The 19,185-nt window shown below is 45.5% G+C and overlaps 1 protein-coding gene across 1 annotated transcript in view; it reads right to left on the bottom strand.

Annotated features, from left to right (window-relative positions):
* The window catches only part of LOC110528989 (uncharacterized), a 123,083-nt gene that overhangs the window by 32,795 nt on the left and 71,103 nt on the right, over positions 1-19,185 (bottom strand). The window contains exons 37-79 of the mRNA XM_036983697.2: positions 18,771-18,845; positions 18,560-18,673; positions 17,153-17,179; positions 16,958-17,011; positions 14,701-14,772; positions 14,469-14,528; positions 14,350-14,385; positions 14,198-14,242; positions 14,067-14,102; positions 13,749-13,793; positions 13,507-13,542; positions 13,318-13,353; positions 13,101-13,133; positions 12,914-12,985; positions 12,651-12,710; positions 12,408-12,443; positions 12,152-12,232; positions 11,487-11,522; positions 11,060-11,104; positions 10,657-10,728; positions 10,330-10,374; positions 10,203-10,238; positions 9,931-9,972; positions 7,816-7,896; positions 7,606-7,641; positions 7,470-7,505; positions 6,963-7,043; positions 6,820-6,855; positions 4,386-4,457; positions 4,230-4,274; positions 3,666-3,701; positions 3,170-3,205; positions 2,480-2,584; positions 2,307-2,372; positions 2,144-2,179; positions 1,985-2,020; positions 1,786-1,833; positions 1,488-1,523; positions 1,095-1,220; positions 571-780; positions 403-438; positions 275-319; positions 31-147 (exon numbers count right to left, since the gene is read on the bottom strand). Coding sequence (XP_036839592.2) covers positions 31-147; positions 275-319; positions 403-438; positions 571-780; positions 1,095-1,220; positions 1,488-1,523; positions 1,786-1,833; positions 1,985-2,020; positions 2,144-2,179; positions 2,307-2,372; positions 2,480-2,584; positions 3,170-3,205; positions 3,666-3,701; positions 4,230-4,274; positions 4,386-4,457; positions 6,820-6,855; positions 6,963-7,043; positions 7,470-7,505; positions 7,606-7,641; positions 7,816-7,896; positions 9,931-9,972; positions 10,203-10,238; positions 10,330-10,374; positions 10,657-10,728; positions 11,060-11,104; positions 11,487-11,522; positions 12,152-12,232; positions 12,408-12,443; positions 12,651-12,710; positions 12,914-12,985; positions 13,101-13,133; positions 13,318-13,353; positions 13,507-13,542; positions 13,749-13,793; positions 14,067-14,102; positions 14,198-14,242; positions 14,350-14,385; positions 14,469-14,528; positions 14,701-14,772; positions 16,958-17,011; positions 17,153-17,179; positions 18,560-18,673; positions 18,771-18,845 — 2,514 coding nt within the window. The remainder of the gene's footprint in view (positions 1-30; positions 148-274; positions 320-402; positions 439-570; positions 781-1,094; positions 1,221-1,487; positions 1,524-1,785; positions 1,834-1,984; positions 2,021-2,143; positions 2,180-2,306; positions 2,373-2,479; positions 2,585-3,169; positions 3,206-3,665; positions 3,702-4,229; positions 4,275-4,385; positions 4,458-6,819; positions 6,856-6,962; positions 7,044-7,469; positions 7,506-7,605; positions 7,642-7,815; positions 7,897-9,930; positions 9,973-10,202; positions 10,239-10,329; positions 10,375-10,656; positions 10,729-11,059; positions 11,105-11,486; positions 11,523-12,151; positions 12,233-12,407; positions 12,444-12,650; positions 12,711-12,913; positions 12,986-13,100; positions 13,134-13,317; positions 13,354-13,506; positions 13,543-13,748; positions 13,794-14,066; positions 14,103-14,197; positions 14,243-14,349; positions 14,386-14,468; positions 14,529-14,700; positions 14,773-16,957; positions 17,012-17,152; positions 17,180-18,559; positions 18,674-18,770; positions 18,846-19,185) is intronic.

Consider the following 19,185-nt stretch of genomic DNA (forward strand, 5'->3'; position numbering starts at 1 on the left):
ACTGTAATATATTGGGTTAGGTGTTCTCACCCCGTCTCCTTTGGATCCCTGTGGTCCTAAAGCACCAGGCTCTCCTTTCGGTCCTGTGACCCCAGGGGGCCCCCTTGCTCCGGGGAGTCCAGCCTGACCCTCTTCTGCAGAAGCACCCTAAAACACACACACGTACACCCCTCACTAAACACACTCCAAACAGTAGCCTCTGGATAAACAATGATATGTCTACTGTAATGACGACTCATTAGAAATTAGTAGTGTGTTCAGGTCAGGGACATACCTTTGGTCCAGGTGGGCCCACTAATCCAGCTAGCCCATTTTTCCCCTGATGAGAACAGTCAAGCGCATGTCAACATCCATATATACAGTACATTGAATGATGATTATCGTGGTGACGAATATACTCACATCCTCTCCTTTGTCACCTTTCTCTCCTCTATCCCCCTGAATTCAAAGTGGAATCACATGAAACATATCTCATTCACATGCTCTTCCTCTTCTTTTTTTATTTTCATATTCCTCCTCTCTTCTCCCTCTCCTTGAACCCCTCCTTCCTCCCTTCCTTCTCTTTCTCACCTTATCTCCAGGTCGTCCAGCCTCTCCCAGTTCTCCGGCTCTCCCTGGTACTCCAGGTATTCCAGGTTTTCCTGGCTCCCCAGCCTGTCCCGGGGGCCCCACTGGGCCCTTCTCTCCGATGGCCCTCCCTATGGGTCCTGTGGCCCCTACAGGCCCCTGTTCCCCCTGCTCTCCCTTCACACCTCTCTCCCCAGCCAGCCCGCGAGCACCCTGAGATGCAAACGAGTAAAGACATTAATTACACATACTCTCCTAGAAATGATAATTGTTTTCAAAATCTATGCAATCATACAGAGAATCAATTTTAGAGTAAACAGAGAGATATACATTACATCATGGGTCAAAGAAGCACACGAACAGAATGTCTGAGTTCACTCTACTACACCATTTGTGTGGAGGTCTTGATATAAGCTCTATTCAAATCAAATTTTATTTGTCACATACACATGGTTAGCAGATGTTAATGCGAGTGTAGCGAAATGCTTATTCAACACAACGGCCCCAAATTGCCCCCGCCCACTCACATCTATCCCTGCTGGTCCTCTCTGTCCGGCCTCTCCCTTGTCTCCTCTCTGGCCCTTCTCAGCTTGCTCCACCACAGGCTTGACCAGAACATTCCTCCTCTCCACAACCAACTTCAAGTCCTGCACCTACAGACAGGCAGTACAGGGACAGAGATGTCAAGGTTTTATTCAACAGGCATCAAACTGAAGAAAACGGATTGAAACAGAGGGGGCCTACCTGGACGTGTCCAATGAGAAATGATTGTTTTCATTTCCAGTTGTAACCATTTTTAAAACACTTTGCTACGGCTAATGAATACGACCCAGGCTTGGTCAAGATGAGGGGAACTCATCTACACAACACAGCTATGACTTAATGTCACAGCACATTACAAAGATTTAGTGTTCACTTACCTCAATCCCAAGGTTAGAGAGGGCCTTCTGCACATCCTGATAGGAGAGAATCACAAACAGCGTCAAGGAGGAGAGACTATAGCACACAGTCATACTTGTTGGGCTTATACCTATTACTGAACATGATTTGGCTAACACTTGTGTAACGGAAGCTAATCTGCATGCCAAAACAGCTGTAAATCGTAGCATCCTTAGCATAATGTAAAAGCTCCGGAACACACGTGGTGTGTCTGTGGCTCTTCTTGTACAGTATGTCAGTCAGACAGGCCTCTGGGTTGTGCAGGTCAGGTTGTCTTACCACTGCTGTTCCAGGCCTGCCCGGTTTCCCGTCCTCTCCAGGGTCACCCTGTCAATAACATCTCAGTATTATCGCCCACATCCTACCTAAACCTTTATCGAAGATTCACAAACCCATACACATAGATAATCAGAAAAGAGCATGTATGCTCATTAATATGCAATCATGTAATCATACACACGCACACACAAAAACTTACACTTTCACCTTTACCACCCACTGCTCCTTTCTCCCCCTGAAATACAAGAGTGAGAGGGTGAGTGTGAGGTCAGAGATCAGACTAAAGGACAGATGGATGGATGGATGGAGAGACCTGGACCATGTATATGAATAAAGATTTAGACGATGACAAACTTACTCTGGCTCCTACAGCCCCTGGGATTCCAGGCTCACCCTGAGAGACACAGATATATGGGAATCACTATCAGTGATTCAGAGTGCACGAGTAACATACTAGAGACAAGTACTGCTACACCAGGCTATGCTATGATGCACAGCTCATATTCAACATAGTAACTCACTGGGGTTCCTGTATGCCCCTGAGGGCCAGGAATAGATGGTGCTGGCGCTCCCTTCACATAGACCACCTGAGAGGGAGAAGAGAGGGGAGAGAGATTACTGTATAACCAGAGCACCATAGACAAGTGACACAAAGACATATTTGAAGAAGCAGAACCATATGGAAGTACTGTACCTGTCCTGGAGGTCCGATGGTGCCAGGAACCCCTGGGGGCCCAGATAGACCAGTTGGCCCTGTAGGCCCTGCAAGGCCCCGGTCTCCCTTCAACCCGTCACGGCCCTGGAACAAATGCACAAGCACACAAATGCATACACACACACTTCAGACCATCACGGACATTACTCCATTCCTAAGGGGCCTGAACTAGAAAGGAGGAAATCAAAGCAGGTGAGCCATGTCCCCCTATCCACCTCATCATCTTCTCTGATTTTCTAGAGATGATTAATATCAATTTGCGCGTGAAACTACAGCCGTGGCAGTTTGTGCCCCTGTGGATCCCCTCTCAGAAGTGGCTGGTGCTCAAAGGCAGGGCTTGATCATCAGACAATGTTGCATTTAAAAGGCTGACGCTTAGAGTGCTACTGATTCCACCGAGAAGGCAGGTTGTGATGGTAATATCAATATCCGAGTAAAGTACGCTAAATAGACACAAACTCTGACTGGAATTGAAGACGAGAAAAAAATAGAAGAGGGATAATGAGAGACACTAAGGAGCCGAGGAGAGTAGGATTGATGAAGACGGAGGGAAATAAGGAGAGAGAGGAAGAGAGAGACAGCAGGGGAGGAATTAAGGACATTTTTCAGACAGAGAGAGCGAGAGAACAAGAGTGGAGAGATTAAGATACAAGGTAACAAGTTACTAACGTCTCTTCCAGCAGCCCCAGCCTCTCCTTTGTCACCCTGTAAGGTAGAGAAACATCATTAATATCACACTCACATTAACTACAACTATTAACTATTTATTTCACCTTTATTTAACCAGGTAGGCTAGTTGAGAACACCTTTATTTAACCAGGTAGGCTAGTTGAGAACACCTTTATTTAACCAGGTAAGCTAGTTGAGAACACCTTTATTTAACCAGGTAGGCTAGTTGAGAACACCTTTATTTAACCAGGTAGGCTAGTTGAGAACACCTTTATTTAACCAGGTAGGCTAGTTGAGAACACCTTTTTTAAACAGGTAGGCTAGTTGAGAACAAGTTCTCATTTGCAACTGCGACCTGGCCAAGATAAAGCATAGCAGTTTGACACATACAACAACACAGAGTTACACATCGAATAAACAAAACATACAGTCACTAATACTGTAGGGAATAAAAAGAGTTGACAGAATAGTCCTGAGTGCCGTGACCAACACTGACCTTCCTGCCATCTTCCCCCGGTTCGCCATCCTCGCCCTGCAAAACACAACACAATAACAAACTTACCATACTAACAACGCTGAAATGCGCATTTATCAAAGCTCAGCATGCTGTTGTATCAAGCAGAGCCTCTCAGTCAGATAGATAATGTATTGCCGGTGCTTTGTCTGGTCATCCCATTACCTCTTCGCTTAACACTAAAAAACAGACAGGCTACATCCCAAATGGCTCCCTATTCCCTACATAGTGCACTACTTTTGACCAGAGCCCTATGGGACACAATCATAATCATTATGCAGCACAGCCACTCAGGTGGAATAAAAGCCTCACATTCCCATCTGATCAGTGCACTTTCACCAGAGGATGTGATAAACATGTCTAATGGTAATTACACACAGATAGACAGAGACACATAGGACTCACTGGTGATAAAGCTCATAATGAATAGCACTGAATAGCATCCAATTCCGTTTGTAATCAAACAAACAGAGGTATGATTGCCTGTAGTGTGTGTGTGTAGTATAAAAATGCCCTGCTATGTTAGAGGTCTGACTGATCCCTTACCATTTTCCCAGCAGTCCCTGGTTTTCCATCTTCTCCTGCTTTGCCCTAAAACACACCAATTAGGGTGATGAGACGTGATTAGCTGTTTGTGTGTGTGTGTGTGTGTGTGTGTGTGCATGTGTGTGTGTGTGCGGTTGAGAGTGTTTGCAAACTCACAGGTGTGCCTGGATTTCCTGCAGGCCCAATAGGGCCTGGGAGGCCCTGTGCACCTCTCAGTCCTGGCAGCCCCTGGTGACAGACAGACAGACAGACAGACAGACAGACAGACAGACAGACAGACAGACAGACAGAGACAGACAGACAGACAGAGACAGACAGACAGACAGACAGACAGACAGACAGACAGACAGACAGACAGACAGACAGACAGACAGACAGACAGACAGAGACAGACAGAGTGGAGGGGTGAGGGCTGAAACCACACAGCATCCTCTAGTCTTCAAACGCACTAAGTGCACAGAGATAGATAGATATCAAATCTAAATCATAGAAAATCAAATGTTATTTGTCACATGCTAAGTAAACAACAGGTGTAGACTAACAGTGGAATGCTTACTTACGGCCCTTCCCAACAATGCAGAGAGAAAGAAAATAAAATAAATAATAGAAAACACGTAATAATAAAAGTAATAATAGATACAGAATGAGTAACAATAACTTGGCTATATACAAGGGGTACCAGTACCAAGTCCATGTGCAGGGGTGAAGGTAATTGAGGCTCCAGTGATGTACTAGGCTGTCCACACTACTCTCTGTAGCACCTTGCGGTCGGATGCCAAGCAGTTGCCATACCAAACGGTGATGCAGCCAGTCAAGATGCTCTCAAGGGTGCAGCTGTAGAACTTTGAGGATCTGAGGGCCCATGCCAAATCTTTTCAGCCTCCTAAGGGGGAAAAGGCATTGTCGTGCCCTCTTCATGACTGTGTTGGTATGTTTGGACTATGATAGATCCTAAGTGATGTGGACACCGAGGAACATGAAGCTTTCGACCCGCTCCACTAAAGCATGTGAATGGGGGCATGTTTGACCCTCTTTTTCCTGTTGTCCACAATCAGCTCCTTTGTCTTGCTGACAGGTTGATGTCCTGGCACCACACTGTCAGGTCTCTGACCTCCTCCTTATAGGATGCCTCATCGTTGTCGGTGATCAGGCCACTGTTGTGTCGTCTGCAAACTTAATGATGGTGTTGGAGTCCTGTGAGGCCACGCAGTCGTGAGTGAACAGGGAGTACAGGAGGGGACTAAGCATGCACCTATGAGGGGCCCTGTGTCAGGGGTCAGCGTGGTGGATGTTGTTGCTTACCCTCACCACCTGGGGCGTCCAGTCAGGATGTCCAGGATCCAGTTGCAGAGGAAGGTGTTCAGTCCCAGGGTCCTTAGCATTATGATGAGCTTGGAGGGCACTATGGTGTTGAACGCTGAGCTGTAGTCAATGAACAGCATTCTCACGTAGGGGTTCCTTTTGTCCAAGTGGGAGATGGCAGTGTGGATAGTTATAGAGATTGTGTCATCTGTGGATCTGTTGGGGCTGTGGGTCCAGGGTGTCTGGGATGATGGTGCTGGTGTGAGGCAAGACAAGCATTTCAAAGCATGGCTACAGATGTGAGTGCTACAGGGCAATAGTCATTTAGACAGGTTACCTTGGCGTTCTTGGGCACAGGGACTATGTTGGTCTGCTTGAAACATGTAGGTATTACAGACTGGATCAGGGAGAGGTTGAAAATGCCAGTGAAGACACTGTCCAGCTGGTCAGTGCATGCTCTGAGTATGCATCCTGGTAATGAATCTGTCTGGCCCTGTGACCTGGTGAATGTTAACCTGTTTAAAGGTCTTACTCACATTGGCTACAGAAAGTGTGATCACGCAGTCGTCCGGAACAGCTGGTGCTCTCACGCATGGTTCAGTGTTGCCTTGTCCATGTTCAGTCAAGTTTGCGAGAAAAATAGGATACTACAGCTCTTCAGGTTTTGTTGATAGGATAGTCTCAAACCGAGCCCGTCCAGTTTGTTCTCCAGTGATTGTACATTCGCCAATAGAAGAGAGGGAGGGCAGAGGCAGGTTTATTTACTCGCAGCCGTAGTTTCATCAGGATGCCTGCACGTCGGCCTCTATATCGCCGTCTCTTTCTCTTCTGAGTGTCGGGGATTAGGGCCTGGCCCGGGGTGAGCAGTATGTCCTGTGTCGCCGACTCGTTGAAGTAGAAATCTTCATCCAAATCGAGGTTAGTGATCGCTGTTCTGATGTCCAGAAGCTATTTTCGGTCATAGGAAATGATGGCGGAAACATTATGTACAAAAAAAGTTAAGATCAGGGCAAAAATAGCAGAATTGGTCAGGAGCCCGTAAAACAGCCGCTATACATTCCAGCGCCATTCTCCAGACAGATAGAGAATCCTCCACTAGCCTGAAGTCCTTTCTCACTTCTTAATGGGTCCTCTCCAAGGATCAGATTCGGCAAATGGTAACATTCTCAACTTGCTCCACTCATTGACTTTAACAGACTAATGAAAGCGCCAGAGAAACACACAAACCATCAAGAGTGCAGCCCTCTGGGACTGGGGTTGTGCACCCCGAGGGATGAATGGTACTCACATCTCTTCCTGGATCCCCTAGTTTCCCTGCTTCTCCCTGTAACATCAAAGGGAAATTATTGAGAGACATCTAGACACAGTAATGCTTATGTAATGCTCAGAGAATTTTACAGCTGAAGTAATGACAGAGACAGAGGTACTGACCCTCAGGCCGGCCGGTCCTGGTGCACCTGGTTTGCCATCCAAACCGTTGCGTCCATCCAGTCCAGACGCACCTCTCTCACCCTACAGAGAGGAACACACATGATGTATACAGTATGATCAGAATAAGAGCAGCACTGGGTTTGTATTGGACCTGAATACTATTTACAAAGGATACTACTCTACTGTACTGTGTCAGACTTTCAGTGCTCCAGCATCATTAATCAGAGTTAGTTAATTGTTTGGAAATTCTGATGGTAAGGTATTCTTTAGGATGTACAGTATGTTGTGTCTTTCATTCAGTGCTTCTGTAGGCTGTGATGATGCTGTGCGCTGGCCCCACTGCGATTCATCCCACTGGGAATCTGCAGACTGGGAAACAGGATCCGGTGGAATGAAGGACAGTGTAACCTGCCAATCACCAGCCAGTTTTGAGTCCCATATCCTATCATGATGGGTCCAATTGAAAATCAGCCTGTGTGAGAAGTCACTGTAGTGTGTTGTTCAAACCTTCTCTCCTGGGCCTCCTCTCTCTCCTGTGTCACCCTGGAGAAATAGAAAGAAAGTGCAATGAGTGAAATAGAGGGAGAGAGAGAGAGAGGGAAAGAGTGATTAGACAGAAACAGGCAGACAGACTGTGACTTACTCTTGCCCCTGAAGGTCCACGTTGTCCCTCAAGACCCTACACACACAAACAACAGATAAGGTGAGACAGAGAGAAGACACAAGGTAAGAATTACACACACCACAGCACACAAACAGACAGACAGACAGACAGACAGACATCACGGGTCAGTATACTAGCCAAGCTCAAGCTTCTCAACGATACTAGATTTGGAAGCATGGTCTTACTCACACGCAACCCAGTGGCCCCTGAGGGCCCTGTCTCGCCCTTCTGACCTTTGCCCCCGTGCTCTCCCGGATCGCCAGCATCCCCCTAGACACAGGAAGTGACGTCAGACACTGGGCGGTTAGGTGGACTGGGAGAGAGAGCTGTGCTGTATATACAGTGGGGCCAAAAAGTATTTAGTCAGCCACCAATTGTGCAAGTTCTCCCACGTAAAAAGATGAGAGAGGCCTGTAATTTTCATCATCACTTCAACTATGACAGACAAAACGAGAAAAAAAAAAATCCAGAAAATCACATTTTTAATGAATTTATTTGCAAATTATGGTGGAAATTATGGTCAATACTTTATGGTGGAAGTCAATACTTTATATACTCTTTGTTGGCAATGACAGAGGTCAAACGTTTTCTGTAAGTCTTCACAAGGTTTTCACACACTGGTAATTTGGCCATGCATATCTCCTCTAGAGCAGTGATGTTTTGGGGCTGTTGCTGGGCAACACGGACTTTCAACTCCAAAAATTCACTATGGGGTTGAGATCTGGAGACTGGCCAGGACCTTGAAATGCTTCTTACGAACCACTCCTTCGTTGCCCGGGCGGCTTTCATGCTACCCAGCCACGTGCCCTTGCTTTTTTTTTGTGAATTTTACCCCTTTTTCTCCCCAATTTCGTAGTATCCAATTGTTGTAGTAGCTACTATCTTGTCTCATCGCTACAACTCCCGTACGGGCTCGGGAGAGACGAAGGTTGAAAGTCATGCGTCCTCCGATACACAACCAACCAAGCCGCTGCTTCTTTAACACAGCGCACATCCAACCCAGAAGCCAGCCGCACCAATGCGCCGGAGGAAACACCGTGCACCTGGCCACCTTGGCTAGCGTACACTGCGCCCAGCCCGCCACAGGAGTCACTGGTGCGCGATGAGACAAGGACACCCCTACCGACCAAGCCCTCCCTAACCCGGGCGACGCTAGGCCAATTGTGCGTCGCCCCACGGACCTCCCGGTCGCGGCCGGTTACGACAGAGCCTGGGCGCGAACCCAGGACTCTGAAGGCACAGCTGGCGCTGCAGTACAGCACCCTTAACCACTGCGCCACCCGGGAGGCCCTGATGGAAGGAGGTTTTCACTCAACATCTCATGATACATGGCCCAATTCATTCTTTCCTTTACACGGATCAGTCGTCCTGGTCCCTTTGCAGAGAAACAGCCCCAAAGCATGATGTTTCCACCCCCATGCTTCATAGTAGGTATGGTGTTCTTTGGATGCAACTCAGCATTCTTTGTCCTCCAAACACGACGAGTTGAGTTTTTACCAAAAAGTTATATTTTGGTTTCATTTGACCATATGACATTCTCCCAATCTCCTTCTGGATCATCCAAATGCTCTCTAGCAAACTTCAGACGGGCCTGGATATGTACTGGCTTAAGCAGGGGGACACGTCTGGCACTGCAGGATTTGAGTCCCTGGCGGCGTAGTGTGTTACTGATGGTAGGCTTTGTACTTTGGTCCCAGCTCTCTGCAGGTCATTCACTAGGTCCCCCCGTGTGGTTCTGGGATTTTTGCTCACCGTTCTTGTGATCATTTTGACACCATGGGGTGAGATCTTGCGCGGAGCCCCAGATTGAGGGAGATTATCAGTGATCCTGTATGTCTTCCATTTCCTAATAATTCCTCCCACAGTTGATTTCTTCAAACCAAGCTGCTTACCTATTGCAGATTCAGTCTTCCCAGCCTGGTGCAGGTCTACAATTTTGTTTCTGGTGTCCTTTGACAGCTCTTTGGTCTTGGCCATAGTGGAGTTTGGAGTGTGACTGTTTGAGGTTGTGGACAGGTATCTTTTATACTGATAACAAGTTCAAACAGGTGCCATTAATACAGGTAACAAGTGGAGGACAGAGGAGCCTCTTAAAGAAGAAGTTACAGGTCTGTGAGCCAAAAATCTTGCTTGTTTGTAGGTGACCAAATACTTATGTTCCACCATAATTTGCAAATAAATTCATTAAAAATCCTACAATGTGATTTTCTGGATTTCTTTTCTTCTCATTTGCACAATTGGTGGCTGACTAAATACTTTTTTGCCCCACTGTATACAAAAATGTGTTTTTACAGTGTTACATACCTTTTCTCCTCTTTCTCCTTTAAGCTTTTGCTCTATTTCGCGCTGTAGAAGTTAGAGATCGACAAACAGAGAGATAGAGCGGGTGTTAGATAACCAACTAGATACGGTATGTGGTTCCGATGGCTTATTCAGTTGGAGTTTGGTGCTCGTAACACCATTTGTTTGGTATGATTCCCACAAAGGCTATATGTGTTGACTGAGTGTCGCATTTAGCCTCTGATAAATTACCATATTATTATTTTAAAAAGAGTTAGAATCTTATCAGGACTCACCATGTTCCCTGGAGGTCCTGGGAGGCCTTGAGCTCCCTATTGTGTCAACAAACACGTGTTGTTAATCGGTGTAGATTGGAACTATTATGTCAGATGAGATAAGACAACAAACAGATTAACCTCTGACCTCAACTCCTTTCTCTCCTCTTGGTCCAATAGATCCTGGGCTGCCCTGTGGAAGACACACACCACACACACACACACAGGATCACACAGACACCAACTGACTCACTGCTACTGTATTACACACAGAAACCAGCACAAATACTGACACAGACAGTATCAGATCAATCTGGCAGAAGAGTGTCATGTGAATGACTGACAAACAGGTGTCACAAACATGCATCCCACATGTCATCCTCTCTCTCGATAACTATTACACAGGAGACACAGACAGTATATCAGATACAACTGTCAGAGGGGTGTCACGTTGTCACATAAACATGTGTCTCACGTTGCGTCCGTGCGCTCCAGAGTCTCCCAGGTCTCCCTTCTCCCCTGCTCGCCCAGGCTGACCCGACAGACCCTAAGGACGGGAGGGAAAAAAACACACAGATTATGTGCTTAGTTACTATGGCAGTCCTCAAAACATCTTAGAAAATAAAAAATAAAAAGCTGCACACCCATGCAAATGGGTTTAACCAACGTTTCGACAGCTAAGCTGTCTTCGCCAGGGTTTCATCTGTCCTCAAAACATTCACTTCAGATCACGTAAGAAAGATTTCCTGTGGTTCATCATGACCTACATTAGTGACCAATCACCATATACAGTACAGCGAGACCATTCTGAAAAGAGGGCATAAAAGGCAATATTTTTACGTTTCATAGTTGTATGTGACACATTCGTGACTACTCACCCGCACTCCTCTCTCCCCTGCCTTCCCTGGTAGACCAGACTCCCCCTGGTGGAAGGAGAGAGAACAGAGAAAATGAGAGAGACCAATTGGGGAGAGGAAGAGGGAGAAGGAGGAGGAGAGGAAAACATAGAAACAGACAAATGCGATGCCTCTGCTCTTGTCTCTAGTCTCCATCAATCCCCTGTCAGATGAAAAGAGGGTCTGAAGCGTGACTAAATCATATGACGATACACATCTCTCATTCACCAATTCAGTTAATGCATGCTTCATCTAATACAGAGAATGGGAGCCAGAGAGGGAGAAGTGGCATTCAAACATGAAAAACTTTGAATGGAACTAGATAAGAGTGAGAGAGAGATAGAGAGAGAGAGAGAGAGAGAGAGAGAGAGAGAGATGTAGAGAGATGGATGGAGAGATTGTGACTTACGGGAGTGCCTTCGTCGCCCTTGTCTCCTTTGGCTCCCTGTAAAACACAGTCATCCATAATTAAGGCCCATGACAGGGGGAGAAGACAACGCTGACCACAATGACAGTCAAAACACAAACTTAAAACAAGAACCCCACAACATCACATAGGGCAATGGTAAAAGTAGTGCTATATATACAGACTTGAAGTAGACTTAGTTGGTAGTACTAGTAGTATTGTTTTAGTATTAGTGCAAAAAGTAGTTGTAGTAAGTCATTAGTGATGTACCTCTAGTGGCATCAGGGTATGAGGGGCAGGGGTGAGAGATAGAAAGGACTGGTTAGGTCATCATAACAACACTTATACAACAAAGAGGTCAGAATAGACCAACTGTATTAGTACAGTAATTAGTTGCACTGGAATGGCAATATTACATTCATTCCCTTCAGTGGTACAGTAGAAATAACACGGTAATGGCCCAGTAGTGAAGAGAAAATCCAATAGCTATAAGATAATAGTTGCAGAGTTCTAACAGAGTAGCAGTGATAGAGTGATAACAGGACGTTAGCGCAGTGAGTGACCAGTAACAGGTCACAGCGGTTATTGTAGTGGGTGAGTGATTGTATAACATGCAGGGGTTTGGCAGAGGTGAAAAGCTCAAGGATCAGAGGGGTAGTGTCTCAGACCTCTTTCCCTGGGAGGCCATTCTTTCCTGCGGGTCCAGCTCGTCCTGTCTCCCCTCTCTCTCCTGGGTCACCTGGGTCTCCCTACAACACCAAGAGGAACGCATTGAGATCAGCTAGACTCACATGACACAAGAGCTTTACTGTTACAAGTAAAGTACTTACAATATACTTCATGAAACAACAACACTGTTGTAACATAAACACTAAATAGAAGTTAAAATAAAGGAACAAAAGCCAATCAAGGCACGTGTCTCACCTTGGTCCCCAGTCTTCCAGCTATGCCAGGGACTCCCTAGAGGGAAAAGGACATGTCAGTGTGTAGGACATGGCCTACATGCTGAGCATCTGTAATCAGCTACACAGAGAAGCTCATTGAATAAAACATATATACTTTACAATATATCCTGTACCTCTGAGGCTTTCTGCACATCTATCAAAGAGATTTGGTTTGTAGCTTAGATAAAGATTGATACATGATCACAGCTTCATCTGAACTCACCCGATCCCCCTGCTCTCCTTTAGGTCCAGCCTGGCCAGGAGTGCCAGCACCTGGGGGACCCTGGAAGAATGCAAGAAAGAGAGAAATAAGAGAATGAGAAACAGTGAGAAGCATAAAGAGAGATGAACAGCAGAAAACATCTATACCCACTTGCATAGAGAGAATCATGAAATTACCTGTACACACACACACACACCACCCAAGGGCAAGCAGTGCCCGTTTCATGCAGCGCTCTATCATGTACCCTGTGGGTACCTACTCACTTTTTCACCTTTCTGGGCTGGCTCGCCTTTCTGGCCCTTAGGCCCCTCCAGACCTGGCAGACCCGGTTCACCCTGAGGGAGGAGAGGAGGAAGAGAGAATGAGTCTATGGAGAAAGCATTGTTACTGTGTACAGTACATCAACATATCAATCATTGCAGTATGAGGAAGTCAAAGTGGGCAACTTGCCTGTTCACCTTTCTTCCCACCTAAGCCTGGCCCCTGGATGTGTAGAATGATACAGAGGATGAGATATCATTACATTAACCAATACTGACCAATCTTGATCTCTTCCTTCCAAAATGTATAGTGAATTGCTTCTATCAAAATCCATGTAATATAAATCATATCGGTCTATCTAACCATGAGGCATCAAAATAAATAATGTAGCTATGAGGTGACTCACACTCCGGCCAGGTTCTCCCTTAGCGCCCTCGCTGCCCTGGAAACAGAGAAGTTAGGATGTTTTTATCTAATGTTCATCTATGTTAAGTTGATGTCGTTGTTGTGATTACATTACACTGTTCAGTCATGTTAATTTTGTGGAGATTCACTTCGATTGATCAAAGAGTCAGTCAGACTACGTTAGCCTCACCTTCTCCCCTGGTAATCCACTGGTGCCAGGCAAACCCTGAAAGCAAATCAACACAGACTCACATGTACACACATGACTCACACATGACTCACACATGCTGATAAAATATCACAATTCTCTAAAGCTGTAGCTTGTATAATCAAATCCTATAACTAAATGACATGAATCAATAGTGTGAAGATGACCCAAATATGTCATGAAGAGAGAGACCAATAGAAGTACAGTAAGATATAGTTACTCACCCTCAGGCCTGGAGCCCCTGTAGAGCCTGGCTGTCCACTTTCCCCCTGAAACACACAGCGCCAGTGTGGTCAGGACAACACACTTCATGACACGGATCTCAGCAGGCTTTTCCAATACCTGTGACCTTCATGCTAATACTAATGGATTCGGTTCAGTATAGGAGTAGAAGTGAGTGAGTGAGGATGAATACTAGTGAACACATGAACATGTAAAACACGTGATATTCCTACAATGTAGCTGTACAATATCAAGCTTAATGGTCATGAACAAGGTCACAGTGAAAAGAGGCATAACCAAATGCATGGAACTGTACTCACCCTCTCCCCTAGCAAGCCAGCAAGCCCTCTCTCCCCCTGGAAAGACAACACAGTCAGTTACAACCCACAGCAGACACACCAGTTTAACAGCAGTAGTCAAAATGGGTTAAAGGGTCTCTATCCTTACTCACCCTGTCACCTTGTGATCCAGGCTCACCTGGCTGGCCACGGTCCCCCTGAGAAGACAGAGAGAGCAGGGTCATCCATCCACCCAAATATAAATTGTTTCATCAATTCTAGACCCAAATATGGAGATTGTATCTAATGTTTTGTATTGTCTTACCTTGACTCCAAGGCCTCCAGCAGGCCCACGGAGACCCTAAATCACAAAAATACTACATTGTTGGAATATACTGTACATGATATGTAACAGATATGTATGCATGTGAATGTGTGTCCTACCCGATCACCAGGCTCTCCTGTCTTCCCAGACGGTCCTGGCAACCCCTCTGCACTCTCTCCCTGAAACATCAAAAACACTCAGTACACACTTTCTCTCTTTCACACATTCTCTCTTTCACACACACACACACACACACACACACACACACACACACACACACACACACACACACACACACACACACACACACACACACACACACACACACACACACACACACACACACACAACCTTGTCTCCTTTGGCTCCCTGTTGTCCTGTAAGTCCTCTGGGACCTTGAGCTCCTGGGTTTCCATCAGAACCCTGAAACCAACAAAATACATCAATTATGGTAACACACATATCAAACCATAGACATGAATAGGGCTGTGGCGGTCATGGAATGTCAGCGGGTAATGCAAATACCTGCCGTTCTCACAGTAATTGACCGTTAATTAACATCAACGTTTAGCATCTCGGGGCCTCCATGCAGAGACTACAAGCTGCTGATGCGGACCTTTGGAATTTTAAAAAGTCTAATACATGGATTTAATATAGCCTACACCATCACAATAAATCCATTATTTACTTTAGGCAGGTCTTAAGAAACATGTAGCCTATTTCAGAAGAACAGATTAGTGTGAGTTGTCCTTATGTTAGGCCCTGATCTGGCTATGCCATTTGGCTGTGAGCTACACTAGTTCATTTAGCCGGACAAGATTTTATAGTAAGAGGAAGACAATTGAACATAGCTGAATAAAATAGAAAAGCCTCAATTTGTCGGGGCATGGACTGTACAAGGTGTCGAAAGCATTCCACAGGGATGCTGACCCATGTTGAAAACAGTGCTTAGTTGTGTCAAGTTGGCTGGATGTCGTTTGGGTGGTGGACCATTCTTGATACACACAGGAAACTGTTGAACGTGAAAAACCCAGCAGCATTGCAGTTCTTGACACAAACCGGAGTGCCTGGCACCTACTACCATACCCAGTTCAAAGGCACTTAAATCTTTTGTCTTGCCCATTCACTCTGAATGGCACACATACACAATCCATGTCTCAATTGTCTTAAGGCTTAAAATCCTTCTTTAACCTGTCTCCTCCCCTTCATCTACACTGATTGAAGTGGATTTAACAAGTGACATCAATAAGGGATCATAGCTTTCACCTGGATTCACCTGGTCAGTCAATCTCATGGAAAGAGCAGGTGTTCTTAATGTTTGGTACACTCAGTGTGTGTGGAATTATTTTTTATTTAGAATGGCCCACCAAAAAAACATGTCATCTGTAGCCATCTGTAGCCTGCACTCAAATAGCGAATGGAGGAAGTGCAGCACATTTCAATATGCCAGGTGGGCTACACCGATTTTAAAGTGGAATAATGTGCTTAAATTTAAGCAAGAAATATAGCAGCACGAAAAAGCTGGGATCCTCTTTGAAATAGTGGCCAGTGATGACTGGGCTTATAAGAACACGTTTCACTAGGCTCTGTAGGCTATGGGCTCTCCAACCTGGTTCCAGGGGCCCTAGGCCTATAGCAGGGTTCCCCAACTGGCGACCTGCAGGCCAAATTTGCAAAAGCTGTCATCAAGGCAAAGGGTGGCTACTTTGAAGAATCTGAAATATAAAATATATTTTGACTTGTTTAACACTTTTTTGGTTACTACATGAATCCATGTGTTATTTCATAGATTTGATGTCTTCACTATTATTCTACCATGTAGAAAATAGTAAAATAAAGGAAAATCCTGTAATGAGTAGGTGTGTCCAAACGTTTGACTGGTTCTGTATTGTGAAATGAGTTTAGAACGGGTCATTATCATGCACCTGTTGGAACAGGGCCAGGGAGAAATAAGACATGTCATCCGTATGCAATTGAATAGCAAATGGAGGACGTTTTTCCCACAGTTCATTTTCCAGCCAGCCAGGTAGGCTACTACGGTTGTGTTGCAAAGTAAAGCAATGTGCTTAATATTAGAAAAGTTGAAGAATAAATATAGTAGGCCTAGCCTATAGAAAGCTGATGAGATCCTCCTTTTTTAAAATAAAACTATTTTCTCTTGCAATTTCATTGTCTATATACATTTTGCACAACATGGGCTTCTAGGAACAATTATTTCATTCCATGCATCAACCAGCTATGAGGAGTTGGCTCTCGCTGTGCAACAGGTGAAGTGTTCGATGTGATTTTCAATTGCATTTGCATTGATGTCAGAGTGGTTAGACTAGAGGGACAAGAGAGCGCTGAGTTCCAGGCCATTAGCGACTGGCCGTCAGCAAGTTTAGTAGGCTTCTAACGACCATCAGTGGCATCAGAGCACAGTTTTGGAGAAGCCTAGTTAATATGACAACATGGAATTTGACTACGATCATGACTCATGACTGCCGGTGTTGCGGTAATACGGTCACCGTAGCAGCCCTAGACAGTATAATTATCACCTCAGAGATCTGCACGATGCAAATGCAGACACATACACAAAGACACATGTCCAGTGATTGACAAATCTTACCGGTGATCCCTTCTCCCCCTTTACAGCCAAGCCACTGCCCACTCCTGGAGGTCCCTGTAAGCAAGACAAACACACAGACAGACACAGATAGAGAGAAATAAAATAGATGTGACAATCATTATCCTCTTGTCATTCCAACAGAGATATGTGCAATGAATCTACAAGACAAGCTGGGGACAGCACTGGATGACTCACCCTCTCTCCTGTGCTGCCCTTATCTCCCTAAAAGGAGAGAGAGAGAGAGAGAAAGAGAGAGGAGAGAGAAAGAATGGAATGATTAGTGATTGAGTTTTGTTGTTCCGCAGACGCTATATCATACATCCCAGTATAGGAATACATTGGACTCCCAGACATGCACACAATCACACTGCCCGTCTACTGCACTATGACGAAACATCAAGGCCTTTAAGTCTGAAGAGTATCTTGTTGTCAAGGAAACTGATGGAAGGGTACGATCAGGTGGAAAATTACAAGATACAGAGGAGGACGACAGAGATATTAAAAGAGAGAGAAAGGTTCCTAAGGTCACTCTTATACATCTCAACAGAACCAATCATTTTTAAATGACACATGAAAAGAAACTAGAAATCTAATCATGTTTTCGTTTTCCATATTATCATATCACAGCCAGACTGTTGGGGGTTATTCTCAAGGTTAGGATACATTTTACATGAAGAAGTAAAATATGTATGAACATCCCTCACAGCACTTCCATAACCTGAAGTTTGAACCATCTACGCACTTTTGAAAAGGGACATGTTTTTGGGAGCAACTTCAATTGAACCTGAACTGATGAGGTGCCTGCGAAATGAGTAGCAACTCTCTTCCAACCCTGTGTGTCCACTCTTGACGTTCACAGTATACATACACTCACGCATGTTCCCGCTCTTCCTCCCCCTGGCGCTCGAGGTTGCCAGGCTCCCCAGGATTACGCAATCAAGCCACCATCAGTACTCACACTTGTCTTTCCTGGTCACGCGCATCTGCCCTCATTAGACTCCGCCAAATTCTATTACTTGTGTTATTGCCTTCCCTATATCTGTCTGTTCCCTAGCTCTGTTCCCTGCTTCGGGATTGATGTTTGTCATATGTCCTTGTTTACCCATGTGCTGACGCTGTTTCTGTCGTGTTCCATGTACGTTCCCTATTAAATGTTTGACTCCCTGCACCTGCTTCTCCTGTCCAGCGTCGAGCCTTACACATACAGGTTACAGGCTACTTGAATGAGTGTCTTTCTTCCCCATGTGGCCACTTGATAGCCACAGTATACATACACCTGCATTGCTTGCTGTTTGGAGTTTTAGGCTGGGTTTCTGTACAGAACTTTGTGACATTAGCTGACGTAAGAAGGGCTTTATAAATACATTTGATTGATTGCTTGACACACAGGTTACAGGCTACTTGAATTTGTGTCTTTCTCCCACATGTGGTCACTCGTGATATTCACAGTATACATACAGGTTACAAGCTACTTGAATTAGTGTCTTTCTCCCACATGTGGTCACTCGTGATATTCACAGTATACATACAGGTTACATGCTACTTGAATTAGTGTCTTTCTTCCCATGTGGTCTGTTCAAGGACCAGACCAGGGTAACTGACCTTGATGGAGAGGCCAAGGGCGCCTGGTATCCCGGGGCGACCGTCCTGTCCTGGGATCCCTGCAGGTCCCACAAAGCCTTTGGCCCCTTCAGTTCCTGGACGCCCTGTGGTACCCTAGGTAACAGAGAAATATCATTAATCATCACAAAGAATTTGACCTACAATCACACGTGCATGTGTGTGTCTGACTGTGTGGGTGTGTGTGTCTCACTGGTAATCCTGGAATCCCTGGTTCTCCTTTCCTGCCAGGCAGACCTCCTCCTGAAACAGCCGACCCTGGTTCACCCTGAAACACCAGTAGAGAACCAGCTTAGTGAACATCGAATATACAAATAACAGATGGGATGACATACTGTCACAGATTCCCCCGGTACTGCTGCTAATTCTGTGCACCAGTTCTGGAGGTCTACGTCACCAGAGTCTAGGCGTCACTGAACTGTCTCATTACGCACACCTGATTCCAATTCCCCTGATTAGTAATTGTATATATGTGCCCTCTGTTCACCATTGTCTTGTCAGTTATTGTTCCCATGTCCGTTGGTCTGTGAGTACCTGTTCTTTTGGCTTTTGTGCTGCGTGTATTGTGCACTTGTTATTATGGGTCTCGTCCCGTGTATTGTTGTGCA

Source organism: Oncorhynchus mykiss, chromosome 7 (genome assembly GCF_057628025.1).
Source record: "Oncorhynchus mykiss isolate SJ-2025 chromosome 7, ASM5762802v1, whole genome shotgun sequence".
In the NCBI taxonomy this organism is placed as follows: Eukaryota; Metazoa; Chordata; class Actinopteri; order Salmoniformes; family Salmonidae; genus Oncorhynchus; species Oncorhynchus mykiss.